Source organism: Trachurus japonicus, chromosome 11, assembly GCF_045865225.1.
Source record: "Trachurus japonicus isolate A0001 chromosome 11, Traja_1.0".
In the NCBI taxonomy this organism is placed as follows: Eukaryota; Metazoa; Chordata; class Actinopteri; order Carangiformes; family Carangidae; genus Trachurus; species Trachurus japonicus.
In genome coordinates this window covers 26,212,890-26,231,688 of record NC_140917.1, presented here as the reverse complement: position 1 = coordinate 26,231,688, position 18,799 = coordinate 26,212,890, and the positions used below count along the sequence as shown (strand labels likewise).

The 18,799-nt window shown below is 40.8% G+C and overlaps 1 protein-coding gene across 1 annotated transcript; it reads right to left on the bottom strand.

The window, feature by feature from the left end:
* Positions 1-271: 271 nt before the first annotated feature.
* On the bottom strand, positions 272-10,038 carry tmem196 (transmembrane protein 196). The gene is made up of 5 exons (XM_085792027.1): positions 9,560-10,038; positions 5,210-5,266; positions 1,466-1,601; positions 1,262-1,380; positions 272-1,150 (listed from the first exon to the last, which is right to left on the bottom strand). The coding sequence occupies exons 1-5, from the start codon at positions 9,722-9,724 to the stop codon at positions 1,079-1,081; spliced, it is 549 nt and encodes a 182-aa protein (XP_085648153.1). The 5' UTR covers positions 9,725-10,038; the 3' UTR covers positions 272-1,078.
* Between the last annotated feature and the right edge of the window lie 8,761 nt (positions 10,039-18,799).

The window sequence follows — 18,799 nt, the reverse complement described above, 5'->3', positions numbered from 1 at the left end:
CTGTACCAAAAGATGCTGAGTGGTTCAGCAAGATAAGAACTGGGCTGGGCTGCAGCTCTATCTGCCCTCAGGGCAGTCGTTTCAGTGGAGTGGCCACTCTTAAAGCTGAACTAAATTGGATTAAGGAGGTCATTCAGTGATAGAGATTCTGAGACCTGCTTAAAACTGACCTTAATGAGGAATAACTTTTAGTTTTATAACAACTTGCTATGCATATTGCATTTACTTTCTAAAGTTGTCAGTCTTGTTCTATGAGACTATAGGCTGATCAAATCTAATGACACAAAACTCGTCTCACTGCTCATTGTGTTCGTAAATTAAACCATCACATATAAAAAAGTCACACAAGATAATAATCCATGCTAGATAAACCATCACTTAGACTTTATTTTAATTCCCTTTTATAAGAAGCATTTATAAAAAATATGTCTTATTTATACGACTAGGTTCCTGATGTACAAGCATGGATATAGAGTACAGTACATTGGATATCACTGTATTTTCATGTCAAAGCATTCCATTATGAGATGATCTTTACAGTTTACTCTAGGCTATCTCAACATTTGCATTACATTACAAGACACAGAGAGAGATAGAGAGATAATAAGGACATTGGGACTGAAATAGCAGTAGCTCTTCAAAACAAGTGAATCAGCTGCATGCTTGGTTTGTGCTCATCACTTTGAGGCATCTGATTGGATAAAATCTATCCTTCCTGCTCATTAGCTTAAAGGTCAGATGATGTCTTGCAGATGTTTGTCACCTGAATTGTCACACAAACAGCAGCCCACCATCCTGGCTTTGGTTTCAGTTGAACAGAGCTCCTTTGAACCCATGTTTGCATAATTATTCAGACGCACACACGTCTCCCTTTCTGCTGTCGAAATGTCTTTCTCACTAAAAAAGGGTTCCAAGGCGAGACACTTGGATTTACACCCCTGCACTCAGTCTAGGTACTGTGTATGTCGCAGGATATGTAGAAGAAAGTACATGCTACATTTGTCTTTTGACGGCATTTGATTCACTGCCAAGGTGTCTGTTTTTCAGTGTATGCAATTCGCCTTTGGTGATTTCGTCATCACGGTGATGCTGCGCTGTGTCCGTTGTAGGAGATCTGAGGAATGCCGTTACTGGAATTGTCCAGGATCTCCTGTTAGGGTGACAGAAAGCACACTGTGAAAACTTCACATGCGGTGTTCATGCAAAATTCTGAATATGTTGGAGCTACAGGGCCATTGTACTTGCTACCATGTTCTCCCACCTTCTCAGTCATCTCATGTGAGTGGTGCAGCGAGTGTTCCCTCTCCAGGAACATCCTCTGCTGCTCAGAGCTAGCCAGGCGACACGTCAGCCACGTAGATAAGGTACACGATGAGATCCCTGGACAAGACATTGTGATAGCACATGCATGTAACACGCAGAAACGTTAACTTTCGTTATTTATTTTTGATTTTGCGTAATTTACCGAGACAGGCAAGGGTCATGGCAGCAAGGTGGATGGAGTGCATTGAGTCTGGTCGTTTGTTCAGCGCCCGAACAAACTGGAAGTTGAGGATCCCACCGATCAGACCACAGATACAGCATGCTGAAAACAGGATCATCTGAGGGACAGAGAGGTAGATGGAGAAAGAGAGAATGGTTTATGGTAATGCAAATTGCAGAATTGATATCCTATCAACAAAACTGTAAACAGACTGACAAAATGTGATGAGATGGGAGATATACAAACTACTGTTCAGCTTCCATCTCCATCACATCATTCTGCTTTTTTGGACGACGGCTGCTGTAATGAGTAATGCGTACCAGTCAAAATAAATCTCATTTCCTATTAGAAAATTGGATTGCTCTGAAAGCACACCGTCTCTTCCAGAAATATTGCATGGCTTCTAAATAATGCTTGCATCACTCACTTGCTGTATTTGTGCTCGTGTGTGTCTGATTTTCATGGCGAGATATCACATTCACTATTTAATGGATAACTTTCTTATTATAATCATTTTGTGGAAAACTCAAACCCAGTATGAGAATCTTATTGTTTTTCAAGAGGATCTAATGGGGAAATGATTGCAGTTCCTTTACTTTGCAATCAGAATGACAAAATCCAATCGATGGAGTTCTCCGTTCATTGTGCATGCACATATTGTGTTTGGAGTGCAGGTTCTCTTTCATTGCTCCCAGTACAGATGCCTTTAGTGCCTTTAACTGCATGGAAAAGGGCATCTCCAATTTCAGTCATTATCCGGTGAAGTGTGGAAAGTGGCTGGCATGAGTCCAGAGCCAAACCGACCTAATGCAATCATCACCCCAAAGGCTGACAAGAAGAGAGGGGATGGAAGGAGATGAGGAGAGGAAGAGGGAGCGAGTCAGAGCGTCGAAACGCCCGGGAGAAAGAGGTTGAACAGAGAAGGTAAGGAGAGACAGATGAGAGTAGAGAAAATAATGACAAAGGCACGAGCAGAAAGAAGACAAACACAATAGGTAGGGATGGATAGGATGAGGCAGATGAGAGAGAAAGGTTGAGGTATGTCTCTGTTACAGCAGACTGTGCTGCTGACACTAATCTATCATGCCCTCCCCACAGGAGACCGAGCCAGTCAGAAAGAAACACAAGGACTCTGAGGCACTGAGAGACTCTGAGGGGAACGCAGAGCAGAGCAGAGCAGAGATGGAGTGAGTGAGCGACAGAAAGAGAAGAGGAGAGGTGACTGCTTGTCTCCCCTGGTTTTCTCAGATGTCTCTTTCCAGAGCAGACTGTATGCACAAGCTCAGAGGACACACACATACACACATACACACGTGCGCACGCTTTTCGGGTTATTGTCGACCATGGACAGGATTGGACAGTCTTTACTTATAAACTTCCAGCTTGTGTCATCATTTACATGCAGCATCCTTAAGAACACACACAGTCCTTTCAAGTGTTTTCAATGAATACTATCAGTATCATTATTAGAACCCACAGCTTTCCAGAAAAAAGCTGTGAATAATTCTTGGCTTTGCCATCATTAAAACCTGAAACAGAAGATTGAAGATTGAACACAGATGAGTGCTACTTAGTCACACAGGAGCCGAGGACTCAAGCAAAAAGGAATGAAAAATAAAAGTTGAAGAACATCCACAAGACACAAAACAAAGTCTGATATTCTGCAAACTTGAATTGTAAGTTGTGAGAATGGTAATTTGTCTAAAGCAAGAAATGTTGGACGGATATTTTCTTCTTTTAGAAAATTTGCTTATTATTGTTCAGTTTGTTTTGTTTTTGCCACTATACAATGATTCAGAAAGGACTGCCCACATGGAAAGAACCTATAGGTTTTAATATAGGTTTGAATATACGTGACATACATAAAATTGGCCGTTTTCATATATAGGCATATACTAAAATAATATATGGTATGCATATATGGTGCATATATGCAGCATATATACACAGATAAACTGCATAGGGGAGAGTGGGGTAATTTGTGCCATGGGGCAAGTAGTTCCACCCCTGTTATCTAGAAAACCATAGAAGAAGTTGGTCATGTGACCACATATTTTTGAAGGGGCATCCATTTCACTCATCCTATCAAGAAGGGAGACACATGGCTTGACAGAAAAGCACATTTATGTTCAAAAAACAAGTTTTTGCCCTCCAAAGTAAAATTTCTATGATCAAGGTTTTTTGATTGCCGTGTTTGAACAATTATAGATAACTTTGAAAACAGTTCACACATGTTTTAGTGCTTTATTAAGCTACACCATGAGTCTATACAGTTAGCATGATGCCAGCTCAAAACAGCTGGGGAATCCTTTTTTTTCAAAATGCTGGGCTTGGGGTAATTTGTGCCAAAGGGCCTGGGTTAAGTTGTGCCAGTGGCAGTGCTGTCTGTGTATAGGAGAAACATGGCAGTGGGCACGGATTTGCTTGAAACTTAACATGTGTGATGAGGGACCGCCCATGAACACACCTGCCCAGTCTGGTTGTGCTCGTAGCCTGGTGGATGAACAAAACATTGCGTTTCTTTACGCCACAGCCCACAGCGTGCCTCAGGCCTCCACGACTGCATGGGGACAAGCGAGGGCCCGATAATCGCCGCTTCCGGCTTTAATTTTGTATTGAATGTCTTGCTTTTATATCATTTGTGAGATTAAAATGATCTGTTTTACTTCAATTATCAATAGCACAATTTACCCCAGTGTATTTTCTCTAATGGCACAACTTACCCCGCACCGGGGGCAAGTTGTGCCACAAAACCACTTTTTTTTCTAAAGCTATATTTCTGAAACAGTTGATTTAAGATTCAAAGTGATTGTTCCCAGTGATGCACAACATCCTAAACTATATGTACATATTTTAGTTGGGGGCATTATTATAATCCCCTTGCTTTAAAGGCAATTTAAGTAAAAATTGGCACTACTTACCCGGCTCTCCCCTATACACAGATAAATTGCATATAGGTTTCATATATGCACATATATCCTATGCGCATATATTCTCATGAGGATATATGTGCATATATGAGACCTATATGTAGTTTATCTGTGCATATATGCACTATATATACACCATATATTTTAGCATATATGCATATATATGAAAACGGCCAATTTTATGTATGTCACATATATTCAAACCTATATTAAAACCTATAGGTTCTTTCCGTGTGGGTGGCCCCTGCACCTCCTGTATCTGTTTGTCAATATGAATCCACTGCCAGCAGGAGGTTAGTTTAGTTTAAGACTAGGAAAAACTACTAGCTCGCTTCTATCAGAAGGTACCAGGCACCAGCAATCACATTATAAACCGTTTTACAGTGGATTAATGCAGAGCCTCCACCAGCTACCTGACAACTAGTGAATTATGTACTTGTTGTCTTTTGTACGGACCACACAAACAAGATATACAGTAAGTAACATATTCATCTGTGGGCTTTACAGCTGCTGGTAGGTGGAATCTGTTATTTTGGGGCAGAGCCAGACTCGCTGCTTCCCTAAAGCTGAACATCTGCTGTCTTTTGCCATATAGAAATGAGAGTGGTTTCAATTTTCTTGTCTAACCCTTACCAAAGAAGCGATTAACCATATATCCCAAAATATCAAGCTCTTCCTTTGAAACACTCCCTCACGCAGGAACATACTGTTTATAGAGCGAATCCACAGTGTGATAGAGAAAGAGGAGAAGACAACAAAGGTGGATGCTGGGTCTTAAATATATACAAGTACTTACAATAAGACCTGTCCTCTTTCGTGCACACAGCACTCCACACATCCCACAGACCAGAAACTGGAAATAGAGAACAACAAATGAATACATGAACAGGTCCATTTGATTAGTTTGGTACATTTTGATTAGTGTGAGAGAATAACCAGCTGAGAAATGAGATGAAACTTAAAATATCCACATCAACCTTCTCCTTCCTGTCTTGACGGCAGAAAAGGTGAATGTATTGTTTACACTCAGTAACTTAGATGCAATTTTCTCCTGCTAAAAATAGATAGATAATAGACTGCCATTGTGGTCTTCCAGCAAGAAGCCATATTGTCCTGGGTGTCAGTGATTGTGACTGAACTGGAACACCTCCATGTGTGTGTGTGTGTGTGTGTATGTGTGTGTGTGGAAAGGGTGCGATGCAGTGTTGTAGTATCTGTGTCCATGATTAAGAGTCGAGTCCAAACTTGGAAGTTGGAGATGTAGGACTTTTATTCTTAGCTTTAGTGTGTGTGCATATACAGTGGACCTTTTTTATTCTCATGCCAGCTAGACTCTTGCACTGGAGCTCAACTTGGAAGTCAACTTAGTTAATCCAATGTTGACTCCAATATTAGGATGTCCAAATTTGCAGCAGAAAAAGACTTGGACCATGCTTACAGGCTGATAATATATATATAGTATATACAAAAAACAGCTTTATTCCTTATATCTGATTTCCTCCATGACATCTGTAGGCAATTATACATAACCTGTATACTTGTATTAAAGCTTAAAGTTCTGCATTTTTGAGGGCGTGCAGCTTTGAGTGGCAGGTGGGTGGATGTATGCTCACCACAAGCCGGCATGCACTGAAATCTTAGCTCCACTCACACCTTCTCTTGGCCTAGTTTTGGATTAGCCAGGTAACAGGTAAGATGGTGACGGCAGAGCAGCTCACTCTGAACTTCAAAACTCCTCAGAAACCTTTAAAGTAGGTGACATCACAGAGACTGTGTCCATTATCATTTACAGTCAGAGATACTTTTGGCTTTTTCACATTTCTGACAGTTTTCTTTCTTGATCATTTATATTAATTGAATAACTCCCCTTACCACTTACTTCTAGATTTAAGCCCTGTCTTGTGGCCTTCATCATGAGTGGCTATTTTATGTAGTTGTATGTAAGATTTTTGGTCAAGCTAATTTTTAACCGTTTAAATCGGAGTTTGAGTTCTATGTTGAACTTTTTTTATGACAAAAAATGTTTATAATTTTTTTTCAAATATTAGAAAAAGGCAATATTTAATGATAACCAATATAATAAGACAAAAAGAAATACTAAAAAAAAACAGGAAAAAAAAACATGGGCAGGAAAGAGAAAACGTAACAAAACAAAACCCACTCCCTCCCACCACCCCAGGGCGTCCGCGGGCTAAATGCTGCAAACAGGTTGAATATAAGATCCACTCCTTTAACTTTGTAGCTGCTGGCACAGATAGATCAGTCTTGGACTCCAATCACATGAGCAGTGGACAACTCCAAGTAAATTATGTCAAGAAATGTGAAAATCCAGTCGCTCACTGAGTGCTTGTCCGGGTGTTAACACCTTGTAGCTACCAATTTCTTGGCTGCAGTAAGGCCAGCAAGGATAAGTCTTTTCTTGGTGCCCAGGAGTCGGCAGCCGAGATAAATCGTTCACGAGTAGTTACTGATACTGTCACACTGTCAAAGAGAATATATCTGACAACTCAGAGAACATCCTGCTCCAAAAACAAGCGACAGGTGGGCTGGGCACTCCCAGAACATGTGGAGGAACGAACCAGGAGCCCCCAGGGAACACGGGTGCAGCCGGAAACAGACACAAGTGCCATCATGTGCGACCTTCTTGGAGTAAGGCAAATTCTACAAGCATAATTCAGGTGAATTTGGATTATGATTTTTAGTTTAGTTTTTTTTTTTTTTTTCACGGTGTCATACACCAAAAAGGTGCCCAGCCTCCTGCATGGGCTTACAAGACACACCATAAGTCATAAAGTAGTGAACAATAAACAAAAGAACATCTCACATAGCTATCCAGATATATACAGTCCTCAGCATAATCCACAATCAAACATAAAGTGCGTTCAACACATATTGAGCTAAATAAAACACTTTTTCCCTAAACAGGTATGTTAGTCTACAGTCATCAGACATAGAAAACAAATCAGGACAATTCCGTGGTCATTTTAAAGAAGAGCTTTTGTCTTTTGTATTTAAAGGGACAACTAGGAGTTTTGGAAAGCGAAGTGTTTTCACACTACATTTACCATGAGCCTCCGCACGCACGGTGAAATTCTTGGACCGGCGCAAGAATTTTTTCATTACGTAATCAAGAATGAAAGTCAGAGGTTCGAAGACGATCAGATACCGTTGTAGTTCCAACCATAAACGGCGATTCGGCGGCGTTATTCCCATGACCCGCCGGGCAGCGTCTGGGAAACCGAAAGTAAGGAAATACTGGTCGGCTCGACCAGCATTTCCACCACCACTAATAATAACAAAATAACGATAGAGACAAAACGATATATTTATCGAAAATGGGCCCATTAACAAGTGTGGGTAACATAGATTCATCCACATTAAGGTGAGACTTTTTTATAACCAAATACAAACTCCTCGTTGTCCCTTTAAATGTAATTATGAGAAGTCTGCAAAATGTTAGCCCAAGCTGAATCCCAATCAAAATCAGGTTTCAGTACTGGGACATCGTTTCTCCAGAGTTTGTCAAAGGGAAGGACCTTGTCAGTGGACTTCATTAGAAAGGAATAAAAATTAAAGACAACGCCCCAGGAAGTTCTGGATGATCTTCCGACAGGAAACAATGACGAGCAGATTTTACCTGTCAAGAACATTGTTGATGTAGCAGCAGTAAATATCTTTAACCATATGGATGAACTCCCTTCCCTTGTCCCATTGTCTCCATTACGTAACAGCCCGTAGATGGATCTGACTATTCCAGCTGGTCAAAAGTTTCATAGCACTAAAGACATGACGGCTGCTGGTGAGTTCTATAGAGATATAGCCAATAAAAAAATCCATCTGAAGATATAATGCGATAAAAGAGTTGACTAATTAAAACAAAGAGTTCTTTTACTTTTCTGCCCCTTTTTTATTCTCTGGTGTTTGAAGAACTTCAGCCAAACTCGTGGAGATGCAGTACGAGATGACAGTCACTTTCCTTTCAGCAGGGTATTAATGGAAACGATTATTCCGTCCACGGTTGGGACGGTGGTCAATAAGTGGTAATGACTCTCAGGTCCTGACAGAAGAACTAAACCTCTGGGTAATCACAAGACAAGGACAGCTGACTCAGCAGACAGTACTCAACAGCTGTGAGGTTGAACACACAGCCGTCACATTGCATAACACCTTTGCAGTAACTCACACACAGCAAGGAGCGCACACACACACCCCCAAAGTATGTGTCAGATCTCTAAAAGCTCTCTCCCCCACTGTGGTCCCAGCACACCCACATAGCCTATACTCTGAGCGCACACACTTTAGACGCCTTTTAGATACTCCAAACTTTGACCAAATCTGATACAGATATTGTGACTCACATTGTTGGAGCTTCAGGCACTCTCAGTTATTCTTAGCAACAGATACTGAGATACAGACTGTGTTTCCAGGAGCAGCCGTAGTAAAGTGGCTGATATGAGGTTAATTACGGCTGCCAAAAATGTCAGAAAGTCATCTTTTCACTGCAGCAGCAAAATCGAGACAATGAGGCTGAGAGCAGCGCTGTAACACGAGGAGACATATGCAGTAGAGTGAGAGGACGATTGTGTGTAAAAGCTTTGACCCTCCAAACCACTGAGCAACAATTCAAGCATGAGTTAATGAAACCAATCTTTAGCCCGGCGTGTAGTGGGCCAAGTCATTCTGTGTGTATCTCAGATATCTAATGGACAAACAGACAAAATATTTACTCTTTATCACAGCCAGGGTTTTAATTCTGGGAGGAAACCTAACCCAACCTCTGAGAGTAGGCTAATTAATATTAGATAGAGAGCCAGCAGCATGAATCAGTTGAATTCCCAGATCACACTAAGCTGTGTGTCTGAGACAATGGAAATGGCTTTAAAAAAAATAAAGGAGTATGTTTTTTGTTGTTGTTAAATGGAATTTCATCCAGTTCAAATCTTAGTCACTCCTCAGATATATTATCACATAATGATAATTATAACTATTTACTGAAAACAGAACAGAGATTATGGGGGTTTATCTATTTCAAAAGCATTCCTTATACAAAGCTGGGTGAGTTTAATCTACATCCCTGGAGCTACTCATCCTCTGTGGAAGTAAACAAGGTGAAAACCAGGATGTAGAGTTGTTCCTATAGACGTACACAGAGTCCGCTCCAGACCGGAGACGCGTCGCCCTGCTGCGGCTTGTGCTCGCCCCGGACCCAGCTGATGCCCACGGCTCCCAGGACGATGCTCGCCACACCCAGGCCCACCTCCACCAAGGACAGCAGGAGCAGGCTCCACAGGATCTTGCGGCTGGAGCACATCCTGCCCCGGGCATCTCTCCAGCTCCAACAGGAGGAGGCGGGCAGGGCAGGGCAGGGGCAGGGGCAGGGGGGCAAGAGAGGACTCCGCTACCCGGTGGGCCGAGGGCGGGGATCTATTGCTTCATGTCCGGCTGGAAAAGAGGGGGAAAAAAGGCTGTCCGAGAAGGTAGATCCAAGTGGAGTAGAAAGGTTTTAGAGGGAAGTAAAGTGTTCAAAAGTGGCGGAGGGAAACGGCTCTGTCCGCGGCTGGATGTTGTTAAGAGAGAGCGAGAGCTCCGGTGAAGTTCATCCGCTCGTACAGAAAGCGCGTGTGTGCTGCTTTGGTGCTGCTTAAGGTACTTAAGCACCACTGCAACCACACACACACACACACACACACACACACACACACACACACACACACACACACGTGCATCAAGGAGGGTTTTATTATTGCAGACTCCATTCAAGCTCTATAAGCATAAAACAAAACAGTAAGAAATAAGGAAATAAATAATGATTCATCAGGGCAGAAAACGGTAACAATACAATGAAATAGGAAATTGAATATTTTTAATGGAAAACAATAACAAAAAAATACAACATGATACAAATGGATAAAGATGGTGTGTGGCAAAATATCCAAAATCAACCACTGAGATGAAACCTGTGAATAGTTGAAAATTGATGACATGGTTGGTCCGTGGCCCATGAATGGATTTACTTTCATATAATTGTACATATTGCGTCACTTAGTCCTATGGAGGCAACATTGTGGTGGAATTTCATAAGTGGTGTTATCAGTGTCATGATTTTCCATAAACATGTTTTGGATCAATCCTCTTAAAACATTTGACAAATAAAAACTTCCTGCAGTGTGAACAAATTCTCAAAATAAAAATCATTTTTTAATTATAGACTATAATATTTTATCAAAATGTTTTGTGAAATATGGAGTGCCCCTTGGGCTGCTGCTTCTTTTCTCTTCACTTGCTGGGCAAATTACTGTCAGTCATTAATTTCCACTGTGATCTTTATTTGTTCATAACTTTGGGTTTCATGCCTCCATTCTTCCACTGATGAGTCAACCTCAGTTTCATTACAATAAATCAATTAAATCCAGTATATACAGTCCATATTGTCCTCCTAATGAGATCACTACAAACCTTCTGAAAGTCAGCATTATTAACTGATCAGTTAGTTATTCCCTCAAGCACATGGGGATGCCTCCTTATCCCCCCTGGCTGCCTCCCCAGATTGTCACCCTCCCTCTTTTCCATTTTCTCCTCTCTCTCCTCCTGTTGCTCTCTGCTGCAGTCTGGATCTGCAAATACAAAACACCTGTTCAGCCCTCAAGCCTATTTTCTATCGAATATAAATGAAATAAATCTAATTTAAACCTTACTCATGGGGGCAAAATTACAAACTATTGCTCTGATAAAAAGTGACTTTTTTTCTGTCTTCCTTTTTTTTTTTACAAAGTTGGGAGCTGCAAATGTTAACATTAATATGCCACTTTTTCCCCCACATTGTCGTCCCATATGCTCATGTGTTTTACATTCTGATGCACTGGGGAAAAAATCATCTTCCATTCTATTAAAAAGTTAATACAAAGGGATGGACAACAGCTTTAGAAACAACAAATCTTTTCCAGATTCCCTGCGTATGCGTGTTGGTTGCCATATGCAACATTTTGTGTTGACAAAATATCCAAATTATTTCCTGTATTTCTATCTCTCAGCGTTTGAGCAGCATCTGCTGTGTGGGCAGCAGCCCTGCCAAATAAACAGGGCTCTTATTAACTATTAAACACTTCATGGCAAAGACCGCAAAATAAACACACACTCACACACATTAACACAAATGCACAAATGCAAGTACGTTGGAAGAGTGTGTGAGAGTCCCAGTGCAGAGTCAGTGGCCTGTTTTTCCTTCAGTCACAGTGAAATTGGACCTCTTTCCTTCCTTCCCTCTCTCTCTCTCTCTCTTTCTCTCTCCATCCTTTGTAAGGAGGTTGTAGACTTAAACAGCAGCCAGTCCATGTCCCTCTTGGCCTCTAATGGATGGACAGATGAATGACTTAGTAAGCAGAGTGTGAGCCAATCTGATTCAGCTCCACTACACACACACACACACACACACACCATAGACCTTGAAACGTGCTCATACTAGTGTGTAATATATGATCAGGTAAGACGGTACATCGACTATCTTTAGTCTTCAAGTGACTGAATCTCTACAAGCTGCAATAACTGCATCTGTAAAAGTCAGAGAGACTATATTTCCACCTCGCCCTGTTCCTGTTTTCCTCTCCAACCTTTTTCGTCTGTAGCACTGAGAGATCACAGAAACAAGATCAGACTGATATTTCTGTCCCTTTTCACCTCTGATCATCTCTGTTCATCTATTTACAGTGGTGCACCACCAGAGGGCCCTGTCACACAGTGGGAGCATGTCCATAGAAATAAGTTGGTATGTTGTTTTAAGGCAGGGATTATAGTAGCCTATTAATGATGTTATATTTAACATCTTTCTACTTTTTAAATTTGTGAATAATTGAAGGGATTAGTTATTGTTGCTGGGTAGATGCACCAGTATTAACATTTGTATAGACCATAGACCACCATGATTTAGTATGATGGTCAGTGTGATCATAACATGCACATAAACTGTGATTACAGTGGGACACAGCTTTCAAAAATAAAGGACAAACTAATGCAACATTGAACACCAGGGGGCTGTTGTAGTTGTCATCTATCTTCACCCTCACTTGTCCACCTGCAGAAGTCACCCAACCCTGATAAACAAACAAGTGCAAAACACAAACAACAGCCATCCCACAAAAGCTGCTGATTACCACTGACACACACAGGTCAAACCTGGAGATGAATACATTAATGAAAGGAAACATAGGAGAACACTTTGATCATTTCCATGGACATGTGTTATATGCTGTGGTTTTTGAATGGACCGGATCAACCAGTGGGTTGATCTTATGGAGGGGATTGTTACGTGCCAACGTTGCCATGTATTTCTGTGTGTGACCCTGTTCTGCTCTTCTCTATTCCAGCAGGTAAACTTGCATAGTGTCCAGTTACCAATCAGGAGCCTGGGGATAATGGTGCGTTTCAATTGTACTCGAAAGTCAAAATTTCAGTCTTAATGCATCCTGAAGTTGGACACCTGCCCCAACATAAGAATTCATGATGGCTGCTCTACTCATGTAAACAGTAGTGAACACTCTGCAGTTGTACTCTTTATTTTATTTCTCTCATTGTCTCATGTTATGGTCAGCCATGTGCACTGTTACAAATTCTTATCCTGGAGGCCTGGACAATTTCCAAAGCTGTTTGTTTGTGTAGAATTGTTATTACTGTAAAATAGTATTGGCTAATGATGGCTAACAGTGGCTTATGGCTTGTTACATGTTTTTGCTGTTTGAACATCTTTTAAAAAGAACATTATACATTGTTTGCATTGAAATCTATAATCTAACATCTTCTACATGAATGAAATTGTCAGAGGTGGGTTCAAGTCACTGTTTTTCAAGTTGCACTCAAGTCCTGAGTAAGTCTCAAGTAAAGGTAAGTCCAAGTAGATTCAGATGTCCAAAACTTTAATTTGATCTTTAAGTCCTAAACAAGTCATACTGTACATATCACGCTCTCTACCAAACATAGTGCCATTTTAAGTTTATTCAATTCACACAAATTATAAATTCTATTTATACTTTTCAAATAATAGCTGCTTAGTTTTTATAAACAAATCTGCCCAGCAACTGTCAATATTTTCCTGTTTCCTCTGTGAACTGAACAAAAAATAAATAAAGAGACACTTTTTTCTTTTTAATTATATTGTGATAATTAAACATATTTATAGCATATAAAACTCCCCAAAATAACAACTCAAAAAAAAAATCTAACCCCCCATTTTCAATCCAAAATTAAAACAACCACTGCTCAAGTTAACTAAAGGTCATCACTCAGGTGAGTGAAGACATATATACTGTCCTGAACCTGAATGGAGGTGTGTTTGGTATGTGACCTATGACGAAGTGAAACTAAATGAACAGACCTGCTCTTTATTATAGGCCACATACACTCAGGTACAGGACAGTATACGTAGATATCCTCACCTGGCTGATCTGTTCTATCTGTAATATCTGGCTGCATGACTGTTAGGAGACATACTAACATCACACACTCACTCGCGACATCTGATCATGTCAGCTGATAGCAAGTGATGGACAAGCAACAAACTAGTGGCATCCTACATGCTGCGCTGCAGCAGTTCACTCTTTACATGTTGCCTTGTGGTGGTGGGACGTTCTAGTGCAACATAATAACAATGATGGTGGTGGTGATAAAACACCCTTTATAACAGCAAAATCTTTCCAAAAATGATCATGATCCTTGAACAGTAATTGATCAAAAAGTATAAAACACATCACAACATGGAAAACCACTAGACCACCAATAGACTTTTTTCAACATTTTCAAGTTAAAATGGAGTTTAAATGGAGCCTCTAGGTGGAAGTATGATGAAACAGTAGATGCTTGATTTTGCTCTTTGTTTGTTTTTTAAATTTGGTGCATTTGGACCATGATAATAATATTTGGCTATGATGCAAGCCTGTAGAATGCACTTGGCTGCTGGTGGAAACTCAGACTAACATCTGTAATTTTTACCATTAGTTTGAACTGTGCTAGAGGTTTGCTGGTGGTCGAGGTGAGGAGAATAGAGGGTGATGCGCTGCAGAATAAAGTGCATTACAGTAACAGACCCTGAAGTTACTTCATGGAGTCTGACTAATTGCTGACTTTTCCAAATAAGAACATAGTTTTTAATGGAAGTTAATGACACATTTTCACACATTTGTTAAAATGCATAAACGCACATGCACACAGTTTTGCAATATAAAAAAAGTGCATCAACAGCAGTTGCCCTTTTCAGGGGAACGTGTTACACACACATCATTAACTCAATTCAGGCATTAACTGTGTATCTGAGGTACATTATCAATGCAACACATGCACACACACACAGTAGCTTATCCTTCAAGCAACACTGTGGATTATTCATTGCTTATTTCCTGTTGAATATTAGAAAAGGAGGAGAGGGAGAGCTTGTGTGGTTGGGATGGCAGGAAAAGGAAGAAAGGGGAAATGGAGGATAGAAAGGTAATGAGGAGACCCCAGAGAAGGAATGGAAGGACAACTGAGGACATGGATACAGCCAGGAAAAAAAAAACACGTTGTAGCAGCTGTAGTGTAGAGAGAGAGAGAGAGAGAGAGAGAGAGAGAGGTTTCCAGTATCTTTTAAGTGGAAGTGCCAGAATGACTGGAGAACTTTTATTATGCTCTCAACTAGCCATGATAACATCCTGTGAATATCCAAACACAACATTAGGTGAAGTGCCAAACAGTAAAAACAGATTTTTGTTTCATGCTAAATTAGTTGCAGTGCTCTCGGGACATCAGTGCGACTGTTCAAAACACTATCAACGGCCAAAAACAAAAACTGGGCAAAAGATAAGACGAGAAAAATAAGATCTTTCAAAACGCAGCAATCTGTTGTCTCCCTTAAGCTACTATACGTTTTTTTTTTCTCCCTGTTTGATTGTGTGTGTGTTTATGTGTCTGCTAGAGAAATACCTTCAGAAGTTTTGGTTTTGATCTGTATTCCACTCTCATGATCACACTCACTCATCATTTCCACCTAATAATAACATCACCTCCATTACCCAACAGCCCACATCAAAACACGACATTTACAAGTATTCAATCTGATGCCAATTTCACAGTTTTTTGATGACTGCACAATTAATTTAAAGAGGCAAACAGTATCTCTCTCACTAACACTTGCACACACAGGAACACACACAAACACACACTTGCCTCTCTAGCTCCTTTTCTTACACTAACTAAAACTACTGTAGGCTGTTGAAGGAGTCTTAGTCTAGTTTTCACATTTCAGTACCATCATCATCATCATACTTTGTCTAGTCAATCAGCATGTCTGATTGATTGGACAGTTCCTGCAGCACCTGAGCCAATCAGAGATCCACTGATATGACAAAAGACATGGGGAGATCTTAATTGGCTTGAAAACCTCTACACAGAGGAAGGCGTCACCCAGCAACTTTCTGTTAAAAGAAAAGAAACAATATGCAATTGCATTTCAAGTTTGTTTGTTTGTTTGTTTATTAGATCCCCATCAGCTGCTGTACAGGACAGCAGCTATTCTTCCTGGGGTCAAGACATCTTACAAACATTTCTTTTTCAGAATTCAACACAGATCATCATCATTCATACAGTGGACAACAGCAAACAACACAAAACATTAAAAAAAAGCTCACATCTCATTTACAAACTGTAGTGTGTTACGAAGAAAAAGAAATCATGCGCTGTTTGTGACATGCAACCGTCTCTGATGGTCAGAGAGACACTCCTTCCTGTGTAAACAAATACATCTCTACTCCCTGTTTAAAAGAGGCTGCACTACCTTCTCGCATCAAGAACCTCGGCAGGGAATTCCATGCAACCATTGCTCTGTAATAAACTGTTTTTTGTAGTATAATAGAATAGAATAGAATAGTTATGACTGTCAGGAAAAAAACACTAATTTATTATTAAAAAATGCTGGGTTTTTTGTTATTGTGACATTTTTTACAAAACAAGCCAGAGAACAATGCAGTCTACTTTTGACACTTAACCAGGCCAGCTGATTGTTCATTTCCCATTTCCATTTACCCTTGTTCTATAAGGGCAATGAAGAAGGATTCGAGCAGCTTTATTCTGAGCTACCTGCAGCCTTTGTATGTTACCTTCTGACGTGTTGGACCAAATAAATCATTGGACAATAGTCCATTTGTGACAACACTAGAGCTTGTATTAGTTGTTTAGTTAAATGCCAGTGGGTATGAAGTTTCTGCAGTGTCTAATAGCAGCCATTCCAGTTACATCCTTTCTTTCTTCCACTTGCTGGGAATGAAACAAGAGGGAGAGGAGGAGGAGATGAAGAGAGATTATGCAATCAGTCAATAGATTCTCACTGGGTATGTTCTGACAAAGGCAACCAATTCTAAAATCAATTCACCCTCTGGGACTCGGAGCGAGCAGCCACTTCTTTCTCTGTCTGTCTCTCTGTATTTTGCTCTTCCTCTGACTCCTCTTCTTCAAACTGGGTGGTAACACACACTCCAGCTTCAATCCCTCCACCCTGTTTTTTCTTTCACCTCCTGACTCGGAGCTGTGCTGAACACTCCCTCTGTCAGCTCCTGACAGGACGCTGAACTTGCTAACCACCCTATCAGACAGTGTTGGTCACAGAAGGTCAAAGGTCACGCAGCTGGTTTGCTTAATTAATGCCGTTAACACACAGCACCTGCTTGCTTGTTAGAAAAGGTGACGGCTCCTTCTGTATGAAGCCACTAATCAGCGCATGTGTCTGTGTCTGAGACTAAAAGCTGGAGAAGTGGAGCATTTCATTCCTCCACTCTGAATGTGATGTGATGTGAGCTTTCATTACCGTCATGTCTGTCCAGAAGTATGAAACAGAGCCGTCAATTTGCGTTTCACAACGCAAGCAAAGCCCTTTGCCCTTCTCTGTGTGTGTGGGGGATAGAGAAAGAGCGTGCACTGACTCCATGCAACGAGCATGCAGTGTATGGAAATATACATTCCTCCCAACTCCTACACATATTGCTGTAGCCGCGGTGCCAGGAGACTGGTGGGGGAATGCCCTTGAACTCGGGACACAAAGAATACACACACACATGCGCACACACAGTGGGTAAACAAGTGGGATTTTGTTGTTAAGAACGTTTGCTGCCTTTGCTGCTTGTTTCCTGTTAGAGACCAAAGACTTGGCAGAGTGAAGCAGCGAGGCAGGAACAAGAAAGACAGAAAGAGAAACGGAGTCAAGGAAGGACATTTTAAGCAAAAAATAAATAAATAAATACTAGAGAGAAAGTAGAAGAGAAAGTTTGGAATTACATAAGAAAAAAAAGAAAGTGCAGGAAATGAGATGATAGAGGAAAGATTAGCACAACTTCCTCTTCACTTTCATTCTTCAAACAGATTTTCTCTATTTTGAGAGTGACTGGTTCACTTTCTTACAAAGAACGAGAGAAGTGTGACTTGTGTTTTGACTACAGACGTCTAGTCAAGAAGTAGTTAGCTTAGCATAAAGACTGGAAGCAGGAGACACAGTTGGCCTGACTCCATCCAAAATCAACCTACAGGTGCTCCTGAAGATTATTAACTTATACATTTGTTTATGTTTTGGACTCTTTCTTGACAAAGATGAGAAGAATGAAGTGAGAGTGGTACCAGTGTTTTGTGATGTTAGTCCCTCCAGCATGGAGACTGAAGTGATTCATGTCCAAACATCCACATCTCCTGTCTTGTTTCTTTGATAGATTGTATATAAACCATGTGAGTGTGTTTCCTCACAGACAATCCTGGATAATAACATTTTTCCTCCCTGTGGACGCACACACACACTTAGACAGAGCAGCTAATTATACACAGCGGTGTGGATGTGTTCATCATAGCAGAAATCAATGCTGTGTCTTTCATCATCGTACTGTCCCTCTTATCGAGGTCATTAGTTAGAGAGAAAGGTGCTTGTTAACAGTCAAAGATGTGTTAACAAGTCAGAGGTGGAGCTTTAATGATGCAGCTGCTCTTTGGGGTGTTCTGCTGTGGTCGATGCTCTGATTGTTTCAGCGTGGTAAGACAAAAAGGAAGTGAAACACATTTGTAGAGATGAACCACAGAAGGTTTTTTCAAATCTTTGAATGCTTCACTAATTAGTAGAAAGTGACATACCTTCAATTTTTGGTCTTGAAGGGGAACTTTACCAATTTTACATTTCAAATTCTGGTAGCACTACATAATACGGCCCGCGACTTACAGCGTACCTACCGCTCTCTTGCGGCGTAGGTTGCCGCTTATTTCACACAAGTACTGAGTAACTGCAGCTCACTTTCCCCCCTGTTTCCCCCGTGCATTTACAGTGTAACTAGGCTGCGTCTTAGCGCGTAACTTACATCCTGCTTCACACCAACTTCCACAGAAGTACAGGGTAACT

Excerpts from the sequence above, each read along its gene's own strand:
- tmem196 (XM_085792027.1), bottom strand. The coding sequence starts at position 9,724 with ATGTGCTCCAGCCGCAAGATCCTGTGGAGCCTGCTCCTGCTGTCCTTG. Across the intron at positions 1,381-1,465 it reads CATGACCCTTGCCTGTCTCG|GGATCTCATCGTGTACCTTA; the intron begins GTAAATTACGCA and ends TGTCTTGTCCAG. Across the intron at positions 1,151-1,261 it reads CACATGAGATGACTGAGAAG|GAGATCCTGGACAATTCCAG; the intron begins GTGGGAGAACAT and ends TCACCCTAACAG.